This window comes from Garra rufa, chromosome 17 (genome assembly GCF_049309525.1).
Source record: "Garra rufa chromosome 17, GarRuf1.0, whole genome shotgun sequence".
Lineage (NCBI taxonomy): Eukaryota > Metazoa > Chordata > Actinopteri > Cypriniformes > Cyprinidae > Garra > Garra rufa.
Window position 1 is genome coordinate 1,829,310 of NC_133377.1, and position 18,219 is coordinate 1,847,528.

The following is an 18,219-nucleotide window of genomic DNA, read 5'->3' on the forward strand; positions in this document are numbered from 1 at the left end:
ACGTAGGAAAGTCCACAACACCAAACCCCTGACGCTGATTGGTTGGAACAATGTTTGTTTATGTGTGGAAAGGATGGTAGTGCCGATTGTTTTTTTGGCATATCTCGGACCCTAGGCTGACCAGAGAGACGCGGTTTTTTCACAGACAATTTATGGGGCAGGCAGCGAGCGGATCGTGAAGAAAGGTCAGCTGAAATTGACACTTTATGTTTTAGGCTAGAAATCGCTGATACAACCTTTAACTTGCAATTGCATGCAGTTCTGAGTAAAAAAAAAAATGGATTGCAAGATATAAAGTCTTCCAAACATAAGTGACTTATTTCAAAAATATAAAAAAAATAAAATAAAAAAGGTAATGAATTAACTAATCTGTTATAAATAAGGTTAGCTTTTGTATTTATAAAGATATTATTAAAATGAAGAAATAGTTTTATTATTTAAAATTAAATTATATAATATTTAGTGTTTAGAATAGTATTTGGTATTTAAAGTCACTCAGTTATCAATACATTTAAATACATAAAACATTAGACTGGTTAAATTTCTAGTGCAGCAAAAAAAAAAAAAAACTAACTCTTTATTGATACACAGTATTGTTGCTGTATCATCATACTGCCCCACCTCTCCATCAAATCTATATTATATATAATATAGCCTTCAGCATAGATGCCAAGATTTCCATTTATGTTGTGCAATATAAACTGATTTAAACATGAATATACTGACAATGTAAATATGAAGAATAAAGCAAGGGCCTATAACCGTTATATATTTAAGGTGCTCGCAAAAGACTTGTCATATCTATCAGTTCGCTGCTTTACAGTACATCTTTGTTTGTTATAGGTTAACAGCCAGCTTTCAAAGCGCTGAATACGGCAGCAAATAAAGATCCGTAACACCCACGCTCGCACTTTACAGAATGTAATTTGTGAGCTCAAGCTGCAGGATGCACAGATGTAGGTTATTGGTGGCATATTTTTTACCTGAGCGCATTAGGCTTTATGCAGCGATGATAGGCTCAAACGGGCATCGATATGCATCCATGATAATGTTTGTCCTCCAATGAAACCGCATTCAGATTTTATATCACCTCCGAGCCCTGTAGCCAGTCCCAGAGCCTCTATATTTTACCCTCGTAAAGGAAACGTGTCAAAGCAGCAAAGCTCAATCTCGACTAGAAACCGCAAGTGTGATTTACATCGTATCAATTCTCAAAGCATCTTTTTTAGAATTTAATCATTGTCACCGAAGCAATTCGCCGGTCTGTGAACCTGAATGTAATTATAAGAATAACTTATCTCAGGTTTTGACATGTAAAGCCGGACAGTGCACAGCATGCATGAAATTATTGCTTTGATTAACGTCCATCCTAATCAGCGCGCAGACCCGTGGGCTTAAATGTTAGTCAATTAAGCTGCTAAACGACTGACTAAAAGGCCAATTAAAAAGGCCAAATATAGCAACAAAATTGTGTACTGTGGGCCTTGTTATTTACAAGGTGTTAGCACATCGTATGCATCAATATTCTGATAAGTGGAGGTGAGCAGTGAGGTTAGAAATTCACAACAATTCATCCGTCGTGATAATCTCAGTCATGAAGTATTCACACCAGCAGAGCTCTGAAACAGCAGTGTGTTTATTTAGCAAGACAAGTAATAGAAAATCCATATTTCATATCCGAAACGTAAGTGTCATAAATATTTGATAATAACAATCCCTTCCTGTCTGATGCCGGGTTCGGGTGATGCCATACGCGGCCTCTCATCCATGTCATCCACGTCATGCGGAAACAAAATAATAGAATTGTGTCAGAGATGAGGGTTTATCCTTTTATGTTGTGATTTGTATTTGGATGCTTGCTTTGTATTCCGACAGCTACAGAGAGGCTTCTGAGATTTGAGGGAAGCGCCCAAGACGGCCCACTGCATAAAGCCTGATAATTCAAGGTAAAAGTGTGGGGAAATGTCACAGCGGGCCTCTGAGGAATATCAATGACTGAGAGATGAAACTGCAGACTGAGGGCATGAGAGCCGAGCTGTACAGCCGTGTGAACAACAGTGATCAATCCTCTCAGTGTCATGACAGACTGGCCCGGGGTGCTTTGTGTTATCATCGACTTGCATTCGGTCTTTACCAAAGGCATGTACATGCATGCTTGCACAAACACTGGGCCTTGGGTGATCAATAGGCCGCACACTTTCTGTTGCATCTGAAGTTCAAGCGTCGTTTTGAATAGAGCTATAGATTTCTCATTTTGTTTTTGTTTTTTGATGAAGGTTCCTTTCAAGCATTCCTTGGGCAATTGAGTATAATAGGTTGCTTTGATGGTTAAGAGTTTGGAGAGTGCTAATCTTAGTGTTTTACGTCACAGCCACCATTGCTGTTGTATAAACGTGGATGGTCTAAAGAAAATGCTTTCGTTTCCTGGAATCCGTATTTAGTAATGTCTTCAGCTGAACTACTTCTTGTCTGTCTTCTTCACAGTTACCTGTCCTATGAATGAGGTGTTGACAGCCTCCACGGGAATAATCCTGAGTCAGTCACCGGGCAGCAGCTTGCCACACTTTGAGTCCTGCTCTTGGGTGGTGAAGGTGGATTCAGGTTACAACATCACTTTCACCATTGAACACTTCCAGACCAGCAGACAGTTTGACGAGCTGGAGATCTTTGATGGTGAGTGGATTTAGCACAGTATTTCCTTAGGATATTTTCCTGTGATTCATGCTTAGCTACTATATTACTACTGCTATAACCACTACTAATATAGTATAATGTTAGTATGCACTACAGTTTAAAAATGGTGTAAAACAATATAACAAAATATTGTTGTAATAAAAAACAAATCAATTATTATTATTATTATTATTATTATTATTATAGACTACAGTAAAAAAGGGGCCTGTTTTTTGATTGTTTGTTTGAAAGTATAGTTTATTTTAATACATTTTTACCTCAGGATTCATTGATGAAAAAAAAATGTATAGAAATCTTTTCTAACATTATACATGTCTTTACTTTCATTTTTGATCAGTTTATGTATCCTTGCTGAATAAAAGTACTGTTTTTTAAATAAAAAATCTATAACACTATAAGGTGTCATTTGTTTAACATTAATGTATTAATTACCATAAATAAACAATAAACAATACATTTATTATACTATTTGTTAATATTAGTTAATAAAATACATTCGTTCAATGTTTGTTCATGTGTAACAAATACTACTTGTGATTTTAATATAGCATTGATAAATGCTAAAAAAAATTACATTAACTAAGATTAATAAATTATGTAGAATTATTGTTCATTCTTAGTTCATGTTAACTAATGTACAGTAGGTAACTAATGTTAACTAATGAACCTAATTGTAAAGTGTCACCAAATATCTGAAAAGTAGTGCGCATAAAATTATTCTTATATAATTATTTAATATTTAATTTGTGCTGTCAGTTGATTAAAAAATATCTAATAAATCACACATTTTCTGAAATTAATTGCAATTAATTGCAATTTAATATACTTTTATTTTGCAATAATTTTATATTCAATTTTCAGATGAATGTAGAAACAACATAAAGACAGTATATTTGTTAATAATATCTTAATATATTATATACAGTTTTTTTTGTTAGATATTTTTTATGACTGAAATATCACTGATACTAATATTACTGATGTCTGTTCTTTTTTTCCTAATATTTAACCACACTGAAAAAATGCTTTTCTCCAGCCAAAGTATCTAAACATTCTTAAATCAAGAAGGATTTTCTAGACGAGTAAAACAATATTTTCTGGTATTCAGAAAAAACAAGAATTTAAGAATTTTTAAATATTTTGTCTGAAAACAAGATAAAAAAATCTAAGTAAGAAAAGCATTTTTTGCAGTGCATTGACTATAGCCATTCAACATTAAGCTATCAATTTTAGCATTTATTAGACTAAAATAACTTCTAATTTAAGTGAACTTAAATTCTTAACATAAAAACATTATTTACCTTTCCCCTTCAGCAAGTAGGAAATATGTGAAATTGAGATTGATCTGAATAAATAAGCTTTCCATTGATGTATAATTTGTTAGGATAGGACAATATTTGGCCGAGATACAACTATTTGAAAATCTGGAATCCGGGGATTCTAAGAAAATCGCTTTTAAAGTTGTCCAAATGAAGTTCTTAGCAATGCATATTACTAAACAAAAATTACATTTTGATATATTTACGGTAGGAAATTTACAAAATATCCTCACAGAACATGATCTTTACTTAATATCCCAATGATTTTTGGCATAAAAAAATCGATAATTTTAACCCATACAATGTATTTTTGACTATTGCTACAAATATACTCACGCTACTTGAGGTTTTGTGGTCCAGAGTCACATATACAGAAACTAAATAAAGCTATCAAACACTAAATTCTAAATTAGATAAATATAGATGAATCCTTAAAGCTACAAAAGTTATTGATTTGCTCTTATTTCTTTTGTTCTTTAATTAATAGACATCACAGTGGCTGGGTTATGAGGTTATTTGACTGCTATTACTTTAAGAGCTGCCACTGCTGAACGTGACACGGATCTGACAGACATGCTCAGAGTTTCAATCGTGCTTTTATATGAAAGGATATAAGCTACAGAGTGTGCTGCCACATTTGTGTGTGCAATTGAAGCATGTGTGCTACAAGCACAGTATCACGGCTGACAGGACAGATAAATTTGTTTTTACTGACATATGGCCTGACAGCATCTCATCTGACCACAGTTCACTGTTGTTTTATTGAAGCTCCTCATCACCTGTAGCTTTCCTGCACTTGTTTGACTAGTGCCTGGTTGGAAGTGAGCAACTGACAAGTCTACTGTCTAATGTGGTCATAAAGACATTCTGTGACTAAGTAAACACACTTCTTGTCAAGAAAAAATAAAAGAAGCAACAGTTTTGAGTGGGGTGGCCAACACCAACCCAGGCCTATTAATTGCTTATTTTGACAGCAATTTATTATTACTTATTCCAATTATTTTTGACAACAATAATAATACAATTAACTATAATTGATGTATTTTCTACTGTCAAAGTAATCAAACTTAATGATAAGATTGAATCAAGCAGCACAAATTATAGAGAAACTAGTTCTGACATGGTTTTTGGTCACGGAAAGCTGTTTTTCTTCTCTTTCCAATACAATTACTGACACACACCTCACAGGCAACCTTGCTGTATTGAGCAAGATAGACAGTTGAAAAGAGGCCAAAAGGGATGACCTTCGCTTTTACTCAGTGAAAACCTTTTGTAAAAGGCAAAGGAAATTGCTTTAGCCAACAGAGGTCTGTTCAGGGCCAGTCTTAGGTCACTGGCTTTGCTGAGGTCAAAGTGATCCCATTTAGACTGAGATTAGGAAGTGGATTACAGGTCAGAAGGGTCATCTTACACACAAGGAGACTCATCACATTTAGCCATCATTAAAGTGGACCACAGCTGAGTCATGCAACAAAAAAAGTAATTAGAAAAAATATGAATGAAATAAAATGCAAATGAAAGAAGATTACATTTAATATCATGTAATAAGCAATGAAAATTGTGCAGTTAGTAGTGACTATGTTTAAATGTGTGTTCATTAATTTAGACCCCAAACTTTTGAATGCTAAGACTGGGTATAGTTTTATTTAAATGTTTTCTGAAGGTTTTATGGTTAGTCAAAGTTTTAATTTCTACCTAAAAATTTTATTTATTTTTATAATAGCTGAAATAATTTCCTTTAAAAATAAACATTGGCATGAACAGGTACAGTTTGTGTACTTTTTTTCTGAGAGTGCAGAATATGACAGCCAGGCCTCACAGAATCCCATTGTGCTACACATTTTTTTTTGAGGCTGATAAAGTGCCTGTGCTGGTGTGTATTTGTGTGTCATCTGGGAGCAGTGTGAGCCGCTCCTGAGGGGAGCTGGCATGCTCAATGCTGATTATGCTTTCAACTCCCATTGCGCTATGAAGCAGACTTTGCTTTTCACAACATGCCAAAGCCAGCTAGATCACACCAGATCCCTTTACCTCCCCGCAGCTTGGCCCAGACTCCAACATGACGTCTGGAATGGCCTTTAATACAAGCACACACACCTCTGTGGACTGAATCAGAGTTCAGCTGATCTGAAAGTACCGCCAGTGAAGTTTATAAACAGAGCCCTGTCACTCAGCATTAACCATGAGAGGTGGAGAGGGCTATGTTGTGACAGAAACGCATCAGAAACACACCAGTGGTATCACTGCTGGTGGTAAACATGTCAATTTGAAGTTCGTAAGATATGCGGCTACTGATAGTGACAGGGAGAGATGTGAGAGATGCAGATTTTTTTCTCTTCCGTGATCAAAAAGTGTGAAGTTCAAAATAAAAACTAAAATAAAATTTAAAAACCCTAAAAAAATGCAGGTGATCTCATTTATATGTGACCCTGAATCACAAAACCAGTCATAAGGGTCTTTTTTTTTTAAATTGACATTTATACATTATCTGAAAGCTGAATAAATAAGCTAGGATAGGACAGGACAATATTTTGCCGAAATACAACTATTTAAATATCTGGAATCTAAGGGGGGGAAAACGAAATATTTAGAAAATCGCCTTTAAGGTTGTCCAAATTAAGTTCTTAGCAATGCATATTACTAATCAAAAATTAAGTTTTGATATATTTACTGTAGGAAATTTATAAAATACATTAATGGAACACGATCTTAAGTTAAAAACCTAATAATTTTTGGCATTAAAAAAATCAATACAATAAAAAACAATACATACAATGTATTGTTGGCTATTGCTAAAAATATACCCGTGCTACTTACGACTGGTTTTGTGATCCAGGGTCACATATATATAACTCCAGCCTTTAGCAAATCAGTGACTATTTCGTAAGAATCATCGCATTTTATATTTACAACTAATTAAATTCCAGACATATGTGTGGTGTGATACTTTTGAACCACAGGCGATAACTTTATGCTTTGGTTTATCCTGCAGGTCCATCAAGACAGAGTCCACTGCTCATTTCTCTGAGCGGGAACTATTCATCTCCCTTCAGTATTACTAGCACTGCGAACAAGGTTTACCTGCACTGGTCTTTCGATCACACCTCCAGCCACAAGGGCTTTCGAATCCGCTATTCAGGTGAGCATTCAAACACATCATCAAAACACACAGGTTGTATTTGGATTTCCTCAAGCTACTGTCTCTTGTAGACTAGGAGTTATCTCCAAACACAATGAAGGAATCAATTGATCACATTCCTTGTGAAGTTCACCCAAATTCTTGAATCGATTTTGCTTGTCAAGCTTCTCAAGGCTGCGGTTCTCTTGGTTGGTTGTGCATCTTTTTCTTCCACACTTTTCCCTCCACTCAACTTTCTGTTAACATGCTTGGATACAGCACTCTGTGAACAGCCAGCTTCTTTGGCAATGGATGTTTGTGGCTTACCCTCCTTGTGAAGGGTGTCAATGATTGTCTTCTGGACAACTGTCAGATCAGCAGTCTTCCCCATGATTGTGTAGCCTAATGAACCAAACTGAGAGACCATTATGAAGGCTCAGGAAACCTTTCGAGGTGTTTTGAGTTGGTTAGCTGATTGGCATGTTCTAATTTGTTGAGATAGCGAAATTGGTGGGTTTTTGTTAAATGTGAGCCAAATCATCACAATTAAAAGAACCAAAGACTTAAACTACTTGAGTCTGTGTGCATTGATTTTTTTTTTTAATACACAAGTTTTACAATTTGAGTTGAATTACTGAAATAAATGATCTTTTCCATGACATTCTATTTTTTTTTTTAATTCACCTGTATTTTCCACAAGCTGTGAGTTTGCTGTTTGAAATTAGCCAAGACAAACATACAGTATAACTACTGTAGTTTGAGTCATGAACAAATGACTCTTATGAGCCGATTCTTTTAATGAGTCAGCCAGAAAGACCCATGCCCGATGAGTTATCGGTTTGGCTTGCAAATGACTATATCTAACAAATCAAATGACTCCTCGACTGCCTAAATGTTTATGGCAATTTACAGTTAAATATACACTTTTGCAAAACGACCAATTATGAATCCCCACTGCAAAAACAGAATTACGCAGGAAAGGCTGCCACAAGCTATCAAGACCTGATTGCGCCGTTTCATGAGCAATGGCGTAATTCTAAATGAGTTATTACCCCGTAAATATTTAAAAAGTTTCCGTATGCTCCTAATCATTAGCGTTTCAGAAGAATGACTAATCACCTCTTTGTCTGGCTCATCAGGGTCCTTTCTCTCAGCATCAGCTTGTTTTGCTTTTTCCGCTCCCTCCTCGCATGATGGATTTTTGATATAGGGCTCGGTGACAGTCTGGGTTGGCTGCGGCAGCACACCTAGGTTTCCTTCCTCAATATGGTTTCCCTTCTGTAGCGATACCTTGGTGGGACAAAAACAGATGGTGGGACAGATTCAAAGCTTTGTACCGTTTTCTTTCTCAATCCATCTTTTATCTCCACAGGCTGTTACTTCATCAACTGTAGCGGGTTGTTTTACTCCTCCTCCCTCTCTCGTTTGTTTTTGTTTTTTGCTGCTTGACCTTTTCTTTCTACCATCACTTGTGTGAGCTTTGCTAAATTACTGGCTTTGAGAAGTTTAAAGGCATTTCTTTGGAAAAAGAATAAATAGGGCTGGTTAAAGGTTGGAGATTGACAGTGTTAGTTTTGTAATTTAAAAAGGGCCAAGGAGCATGAGAGATTGTTTGTATCATAACTTTATTAAATGCAAAGCTGAGACTCTTAGGTCATAGTCATAGTCTGGTTGATGCAGGTTTCACAAAGTAGTTGAGTGGGAAGGCTAAACTTCTACTGAGGCTTCTCTTACAGCTAGACCTTTGTGGCCAACAATCGATAGCAGCCTTTTTAGCCATTTGGAGGGCAGCACCTGCTTTATCACATGAGTGGTATGACATACAAAACAAAACTGCTCTAAAACCACACTCTAAGCCATTTAAACCATTAGTGCAGGTTTCATTCAAAGTTTTACTACAGGTATGTGATGTGTAAACTTTCAAATTTGTCCATTATCTATAATCTCCTATCAGGGCTAATGGACGAGAGGCTGGAAGCATTTTATGTCTCAGTGGTTTGATCATTGGAAAGATTTCTGCCTTGTAAAACTTGAGGGCTGCCCTTCCATTACTGTTATCTTTATTTATTTATTTTTCTTTGTCCTACAATAGGTTAGCTTTTAAATTTTTCGTTTTAACATTTTAACATTTTGAATTTCCATAAAGTGCAGGTTTCTTTTAGGTTTTAGTTTATATCATAGACATGAACCATAAAGGCGATCTATTATGCCCCTTTTTACGAGATGTAAAATATGTCTCTGATGTGTGTAGATGAAGTTCTAGCTCAATTAACATTTTTTTTTATAGCTTGTTAAAATTGCCTCTTTTAGGGTATGATCCAAAACATGCAGTTTTTGTGTTTGTCCCTTTAAATGCAAATGAGCTGGTGCTCCCAGTCCCCTTTTCATAAGAGGGCGGGGCTTCAAGAGCTTATTCTCCGGCAAACGGAAAATCTCATTTTGCCATCGCATGCTATCACAAACTTTAAGTCCCACTTGTGATTATGAGCTCAACAGATTCAAGTGCTCGACTTCACATTGCGTTCATATGCAATTTTTAACTACCGCATTTCTATTTGCGATCATTCTAGTTGCATGTGAAGGCATTATTAGTGAAAACAGGCAGAGACAATAGTAGTTTTAGCAACATTAGTGGTGTCGCCAAGTCTGTGGTTTTTCCATGGAATTGGGTTGCCGCTATTTATATTTAGCCCTTGGAATGTAAACTTTACCAGGGGAACCCTACCAAAAATATTGTATCCCCCCAGAAAGCAATTTTTGACAGAGGACCCCTCGAAACACAATTGGGCTAATTTTGTGCAGCAATTGGGCGGGTTTTGTGAACACCTGGCAACCCTGAACATTAGCCTTACGGAGTGCCAAGAAGCTCTTTCAGAAAGGCAATTTGGAAAACAAAATGCGTGACGCTTACTTTGTCTGGAGCTGATGTTTGTGGCAATTTTTCCCGCGACATTTACTTCAAAAATAAAATTTAACCACAGTGTTCTCATCAGCTCAGATGGAGGGGGAGTCTATGGAGACTCCCGTGTTTAGTTGGTACATCTCAAAACACAATGCTTGTAATGCCTCTTTGGCGCTGACTTTGTATATCTACAGCAGCTACAGCAAGAAAACAGTAATGGCAGACTGCTGCTTCTCACTCAGGGCTGTGTTTATGCTAATAGGGCTAATAGGAAGGTCGTCACAGATGGGCAAGACTTTTTTCTACAATGACATCATCGTAGGGAGAAATCTGTAATTGCATGTTAAGAGAGACTGTTTATGATTTATTGGGATTATAAAAAAACTGAGTGAGTGGATTTCTACCATTATAGGCTGGTTGTTTTCACACACTGCGGCCACACAACTGTGTTCAAACACCTTATAAAAGTAATGTTTATATAATAGGTCCCCTTTAATATTTCTTAAAACAGAAATAAATTATTTTTTAATCAAATAAATTCAGGTAGCATGATATTTGTTCACTTTTAGAAATGCTAAAAGCATATAAACGACCACCACACCACAGGCTGAAAACCACAACTTACTTTAATGAAAAAGAAACTCATAAATCTTTATGGCCTGTTAACATGGGGCACATTGCCGTCCTTTTTTAATTGTTGATCCATGTACGTTTCAGACGGGCATCTTTGACTATTGCGTAGTCCCGTGCCATCAGCACAGTGTTTTTAATATGACTTTAATGTAGCTATAGTTAACAGCTGTTCAGCTTTGAAAAACACGTCTCAAGACCCCTTTGTTCTATTCCGTTTTATTGCCTCTTATTGCCATCTAGCTGTTTTCAATGCCAGAATGTGCCCTGTGTGAGTGGTCCCTCATTCTCCTAAAGGAAATTATCATTGCCTAGACATTGTGTTGGCCTGAAATTAGACTTGTTTTAATGGAATTTAAATGGAAGTTCGCTAAGAGCTTGTTCATCTAATCCAACACAAGGGTATATACATAAGCGGCTGCTTACACTGCAGAAAATCGTTTTCTTAATCAGTATTTTTCTTATCCTTTATATATAGTGTATCTTGAATATGTATCAAATTAATTTCCTGGGCGGTTAGCTTTCTCAAGTTAACTTTTCTTCTTTTTTGTTTGAGAACAAAAAATACAGGTTAAGAAAACGCTTTTTAGCAGTCTGCCTCACTCCCATGACGTCTTTTCCTGAAAACCTCCACTAATCTTACACTAATTAACTTACATTAATTAACCAGTCCAGGGGGCAACTTCCTCGAGCCCCTGCATTACGGGCAGCAAGCCAAACCTGTTTACCTGTACCGCTGAAGGATTATATGAACATGCGAACCTGTGAAACAGATAGGCCTGTAATGCGGTCATAGCGATTAATAATGCGACAAATTGCATTCCTGCCCCATTTCCTCCTAATTTCCTCCATACCTCCTTTTATATTATGCTGGTATCATTACCGTCATTCTTTTTCTTGTTTGGTCTGCAAGGAGAACAGCCTGCTAAGATCTGATCTCAGTCGCCTCATGTGCCACAGGAGAGAAATTGGCCTGGATTGCATATGCCAAACAGCATAACTTTGTATAATGACTCTCGTTTACAGTTTACAGACTAACAAATTGCAGACAAAGTGATAGATTTTTTTGTTACATATCCATCATTTATGACCTTCCACAAGTTAATGCGATTCAATACAGTGCATCTTTTTAATCAGTCCTCGGCTCCCGGCTGCATTAATATCCGCTATTTCCAGAAGGAAGAATCGAAAAGCAATAAGCAGCAGATTTCACAGACTGATGTGTTTTTGACTTCTGGCTGTGTTTACATTTGTATGTGCTACAGCGGCGTACTGCAGTACCCCGGACCCTCCCGTGAACGGCTCGGTACATAGCCAAACAGGCACGAAGCTTGGCAGTACCTTGCGCTTCAGCTGCGACCGGGGCTTCAACCTGATTGGCCAGACCACCGCCACCTGCACCCGCACCCCTCAGGGCATCTACCAATGGAACGCTCCAGTGCCGCTGTGCCAAGGTGAGTCTGAAAATCTTGTCTGAAATACCTTGGACAAAGTCTGGAGGCGATTATCCGCCTCTCTCTCCGCGAAAGCCCGGCGCCGGCGTGGCTAATTCCGTATTCAATCAATGTTTAGGGCTTGGCTGCATCTGTCAAATTGCTCATCACAATAAATGGGTTAGCCAGGAGCCATAGCTGCGAGACTATTGCTAATGTGCTGTCCGAGGGGAGAGTCTCCTCAGAAAGAGGTAGTTATCATCCACTAAAGCAGGGGCCTCCACGGGGTCTACCGTTTTGCAGTCTCAGAAGTGCTGCGTTTTATCACCACTTTCTGGCTAACAAAGGCCTCACCTGTGAGAGAGGTGAATTTCTTTTTGACAGGGATGGTATGAGATGCCTTAGGCCCAGAGCCTTAGAGCTCTATTCAACACACTGAACGCCCTTTTTCATATTCGAAAGTGGGACATAGTTGACTCATGATTGATTGAATGTTGAGTAGCATGTATAGTAAATCTATTATGTGGCAGTCTTTTGAAAGAAGAGGCATTATAATGACTTTTGAGACTGTAGATGACTATAAAGGACTGGACGTTAGAAGTTTGTAGGTTCGAACAAACGAGGGGCCAGTCATGAACTCTGAAAATTATGAAATCATCTCTTTTGTGGCATTGAGAAAGACACTTAACCTCAGGTTGATCCAGAGGGAACGTCCCTGTAAGTGTATTGTAAATCACATTGGATAGAAGTGATAGCTAAATGACAAATTACGATTAGAGGAGGAGAGGAGGCAGATCTATGGTTGTTCTAAGTTTTAAATCAGCAGTGACTGTCATCCTGGTGTTGGTGTTCTGAGTTGACACATACAGTGGTGCCAAAATGTATTTAGACACTTAAGCAGCCCACTAAAACGTTATTGCGTATTTAAGTATTTATGTGCTTATTTATTTGTTTGTTTATTTTAATAAATGTCTGTTTGTTTAATGTTGCATTCTATGATGAAATGGCAAACCAAGTGTCATTTGCAATCAAATGATGCTACTGTTTTTCTTTTAGTGTTTTGTTTTTGTTTCTACAGCATGTTTTTTTTTTTAAGATACCTATTATGCCCCTCTTTACAATATGTAATAAAAGTCTCAGGTGTCCCCAGAATGTCTCTGTAAAGTTTCAGCTCAAAATATCTCACAGATCATTTTTTAAATCATTTTGAAAATGCCTGTTAGTTTAAACTTCTGATATATGATTGTGAACTCACACATCCGAAGCACATGCACTGAAAGCGGCTGTCACACGGCATGTGAGTACTAAACTAAACTTTTCTTTCATGTCTTATTGCGCTTAAACCGTCAAATACACACAAGTTTGTTAAAAACACGAGTTACAAGAAACAGTCGGTTATGTCTGTGAATGTAAGCAGCTGGGAAAGAAATTGCATGTTTATATCAGATCAGTGTGGCAGCAGAGTAACATACAGTAAATAAATCAATAAATCCACTGCTTTCTTGTCTCCTCTGAGGCTGGGTCTCTAAATAGTGTTCTGTGCTCGTCTGTGCAGCCAAAGACAGAACAGTTATCATGCTTCCCTCAAACTTTAGCCATGGTGTTAAAACTAGTACGCCATTGTTGCTTGCAAAAACAAAATGACAGTGCCATGGATGGAAACGTGCAGGTTAAGGGGCAGTAATATTATGAGATCCCCTTCCCATTTGGGTTGTCCTTTTTCACATTTTCTGGTTTGATAGATGCACTGGGGACCTGATTATAGAACTTTAACACGGAAAAAAGTCAGAAATCTCATGATACGTCATCTTTTATATTATTTACTGTAGCTGTTATGTTCAGGACTCTTACTCTCTGGTGGCTGTACAGGATGCTGGTGTTCTCTGTATCCTTTAGTCCATGTTCAAATGTAATCTACATCTTGGCTTGTGCCCGTTGCTTTCTAGCTGCTCTTGTTTACCTACCCAGAACCACTGCAAGCTCGTGTTTGCCCAGTCGCATTGCTGCTTGTGGTGTGTTCACTGGGTGTGTTTACACTGAGTATTCTTTGAAGTATGACGGCGAAAAGAAATAGCCAGTGTCCTTGGGGTTTTGTGAGAAAATACTTGAGTCCGTTTTCGAGGTCAGAATCGTTTTCTCTTTCACAGTTGTTTCCTGTGGGATGCCCATTGCGCCAGTGAATGGCACTGTCATCGGCCAGGACTTTACTCTCGGCTCTAGAGTCGCATTCTCTTGTAATCCTGGTTTCCGATTGGCCAACACTCAGCCTGTGTCAACACTTTGTCAAGAGTCTGGGAGGTGGAGCCCGATGGAAACACGTCCTCGCTGCGTCCGTAAGTTCATGAGTGCAACAATCATTTTTTTTTTTTTTCTTATTTATAGAAGATAAAAAACATGGAAATTAATGGAACAATTTTGCAAAATAATAAAATATAAAGTAGATAGATTTAGATAGACTTATTTTGCTATAATAATTAACATTTAACATATTCTGTTAGGTGTATGTAAACTTTTGACTTTAATGGTAGATAGATATAGATGGATGGATGGATGGATGAATAGATAAACAAACATAAGAATTATATTGCTTTAGATCTTAACTGAGCAAATTTTGATTACTAACTTTGATCCTCCAGCTGTGACCTGCCCTGACATCGGCCACTCCGCAGTGGATCATGGGAGGTGGAGGCTTATCTATGGCATGCAGAATAAATATGAGGCCATGATGATGCTGACCTGTGACCCTGGATATTTCTACAAGGGTCAAAGGGTCATCCGCTGCCAAGCTAACGGCACCTGGGATTACCCTGAACCGAGACCGTCCTGTGAAAGTGAGTGCAATATTGATTATACTGACATCAAGACATATGCTTAGAGACCAGTGTTTTCAAATTATTTTTTTTTTTTGGAAACTTGTGATCCTATGGAGTATAAGTGGTCTATAAAATGGATGGATGGATTTTCATTGAAAACCTCTGGTATACAGTGCCTTGCGAAAGTATTCATACCCCTTTTTTTGTTGCAGCCTTATGTTCAACTGCTTTAAATTATTTTTTCCCACATGAATCTACACTCCATACACCCATAATGACAAAGCACAAAACAAGTTTGTAAATTTGCAAATTTACTAGAAATAAAAAACTGAAATGATTGTATTGCATAAGTATTCATACTTCTGGGACACTTGAAATTTAGCTTAGGAGCACTCAAATCACTTTTAAATGTTACTACATTTCGAATGGAGTTAAACTGTGGCAAATTCATTTGAATAGGTTTGATTTGGAAAGGCACACACCTCTCAGAAAAGGTCTAACAGCTGAAAAAGCATATCAGAGCAAAAATCAAGCCCTGAGGTCAAAATAACTGCCTGTAGAGCTCAGAAACAGGCTTACATCAAGGTACAGTTCCGGGGAAGAGTTCAGAAAAAAATTCAGCTGCGTTGAAGGTTCACAGAAGCATGTAGCCTCCAATATCCATAAACCCAGTCCAGAGCATTCAGAACCTCAGACCTTCACCTTTCAACAGGACAGTGACCCTCAGGACACAGCAAGAGTGGCTTATAGAATGTCCTTGAGTGGCCCAGCCATAGCCTTGGCTTGAACGCAATCAAATATTTATGGAGAAACCTGAAAATGTCTGCCAGCCCCTATCCAAGCTGAGAGAGCTTGAGAGATGAAAAGGTGAGGAGAAAAATAGCAGATAATTGGCAAATGCAAATGTGCAAAACTTGTTGCATCATACTCGAAAATACTTGAGGCTGTGAAGGTGCTTCAAGTAAGTACTGAGATAAGAGTATGATTACTTATGCAATGTACTTATTTCAGTGTTTTATTTTTAATACATTTTAATAAATAAGTTTTCACAAATCTGTTCTTTGCTTTGTCATTATGGTGTATGGAGAGTAGTGTGGGGAAAAAAAGTAATTTAAAGCAGCTTAACAAGGCTGAAACATAAAACATGAAAAAAATGATGGGGTATGAATACTTTCGCCAGGCACTATGGTATGTGATTATTTCATTTACAAAAGTCAATTATCATACCAAGTAAAGCTAGAAGAAAAGTCATTTCCGTACATGTCATGTATTCAGAATTCCAAAAATAAAATACTAATACATTCTTCATCTGAATTTCCCTAGTCATTTCCTGTGGTGACCTTGGAACCCCTCCGAATGGGAATAAAATAGGAACACTAACCGTGTACGGAGCGACTGCTATTTTTTCCTGTAACACTGGTTATACTCTGGTGGGCTCCAGAGTGAGAGAGTGCATGTCCAATGGCCTGTGGAGTGGAGCTGAGGTCCAATGTCTTGGTGAGTGCCTTCACTCCCCTAATGAGACTTCATCTGTAATTAGAGAAAATGTACCTAATGTGTTCCAAATGAGCATTTACAATGTTTTTCTTCAACAGCTGGACACTGTGGCACACCAGAGCCTATTGTGAACGGCCAGATCATCGGTGAGAATTACAATTACAGAGGCAGTGTCGTTTACCAGTGTAATCCTGGGTTCCGACTCATCGGCGTGTCCGTTCGCATCTGTGAGCAGGACCACCGCTGGTCCGGAAAGACTCCCGTCTGTGTCCGTAAGTAATTTGATTTGACATCTTTTGACAGTTGTATGCCTCGGAGAAATAAAATAATCATGTAAATGGATATTAATATGTCGCTTTGATGTTCTACAGCCATCACCTGTGGACATCCAGGCACCCCTGCTAATGGTGTGACTCAGGGAACGCAGTTTAACCTAAACGACATTGTGCGTTTCGCCTGCAACCCTGGTTATGTTCTGCAGGGTGCAATCAAGTCTCACTGTCAGCCCAATGGTCAATGGAGCAACTCTCTGCCCAAGTGTAAAAGTAAGTCCTGTGTCTTCATCATCAGCGTCAAACCGTTGTGTGCGGTTTTTTTTTTTACTTGACAAGGAAGTGTGAATAGTGCTGTTACATTAAAATAACTTGACTGCTCTATTCACTCTGCTCTATAGCTCAGCATGATGTAGAACGAGAGTTGTGTTCTAATAGTTCTTAAAGGGATAGTTCACCTAAAAAGTTAAATGAAAATATGTCATTAATTACTCACCCTCATATTGTTCTAAACCTGTAAGACCTTCATTCATCTTCGGAATACAAATTAAGAATTTTTTGGTGAAATCTGAGAGCTTTCTGACCGTGCATAGACAGCAGTGCAGTTATCACGTTCAAGACCCAGAAAGGTAGTAAGGACATTGTTAAAATAGTCCATGTAACATCAGTTGTTCAACCGTGTTGTTGTGAAGCTACGAGAATACTTTTTGTATGCAACAGTTTTTCTCTTCCATGTCAGTCTTCAACAACATACACTGCTGCTCAAAAGTTTGGGATCGATACGTTTTTAAAGTAGATTTCGAAACTACTGAAAAAACTGTAATGTGAAATATTATTTCAACTTAAAATAACAGTTTTCTATGTGAATACATTTTAAAATGTAATTTATTCATGTGATACAAAGTTACATTTTCAGCATCTTTACTTCAGTCTTCAGTGTCACATGATCCTTCAGAAATCATTCTAACATGCTGATTTATTATTAATGTTTTAAACCATTGTGCTGTTTAATTTTTTTTTTTGAACCTGTGATACTCTTTTTCAGGATTCTTTGATCAAAAAAGGTTAAAAAGAACAGCACTTATTCAAAATAGAAAGGATTTCTAACAATATACACTACTGTTCAAAAGTTTGAGGTCAGAATATATATATATATATTTTTTTTTTTTTTTTTTTTTTTTTTTACTTTTAATACTTGAATATTTTTTATTTTTAACACTTTTATTAACCAAGGATGCGTTCAATTAATAAAAAGTGATAGCATAGATTTACATTGTTAGAAAATATTTATATTTTGAACAAATGCTGTTCTTTTTAACTTGTTATTCATCAAAGAATTCTGAAAAAAAGAATCACAGGTTCAAAAAAAAAAAAAAAATTGGCAGCACAACTGTTTCCAACATATTAGAATGATTTCTGAAGGATCATGTGACACTTCAGACTGGAGTATCAGCTGATGAAAATTCAGCTTTGCATCACAGGAATAAATTATATTTTAAAGTATATATAAACAAACATTACTTCATATTGTACAGTAATCA

The 18,219-nt window shown here is 37.2% G+C and overlaps 1 protein-coding gene across 1 annotated transcript in view; it reads left to right on the forward strand.

Moving 5' to 3' along the window:
* The window catches only part of csmd2 (CUB and Sushi multiple domains 2), a 425,673-nt gene that overhangs the window by 376,472 nt on the left and 30,982 nt on the right, over positions 1 to 18,219 (forward strand). The window contains exons 50-57 of the mRNA XM_073822409.1: positions 2,485 to 2,673; positions 7,006 to 7,152; positions 11,929 to 12,117; positions 14,244 to 14,429; positions 14,733 to 14,927; positions 16,233 to 16,406; positions 16,505 to 16,678; positions 16,778 to 16,951. Of these exons, the coding sequence (XP_073678510.1) occupies positions 2,485 to 2,673; positions 7,006 to 7,152; positions 11,929 to 12,117; positions 14,244 to 14,429; positions 14,733 to 14,927; positions 16,233 to 16,406; positions 16,505 to 16,678; positions 16,778 to 16,951 (1,428 nt within the window). The remainder of the gene's footprint in view (positions 1 to 2,484; positions 2,674 to 7,005; positions 7,153 to 11,928; positions 12,118 to 14,243; positions 14,430 to 14,732; positions 14,928 to 16,232; positions 16,407 to 16,504; positions 16,679 to 16,777; positions 16,952 to 18,219) is intronic.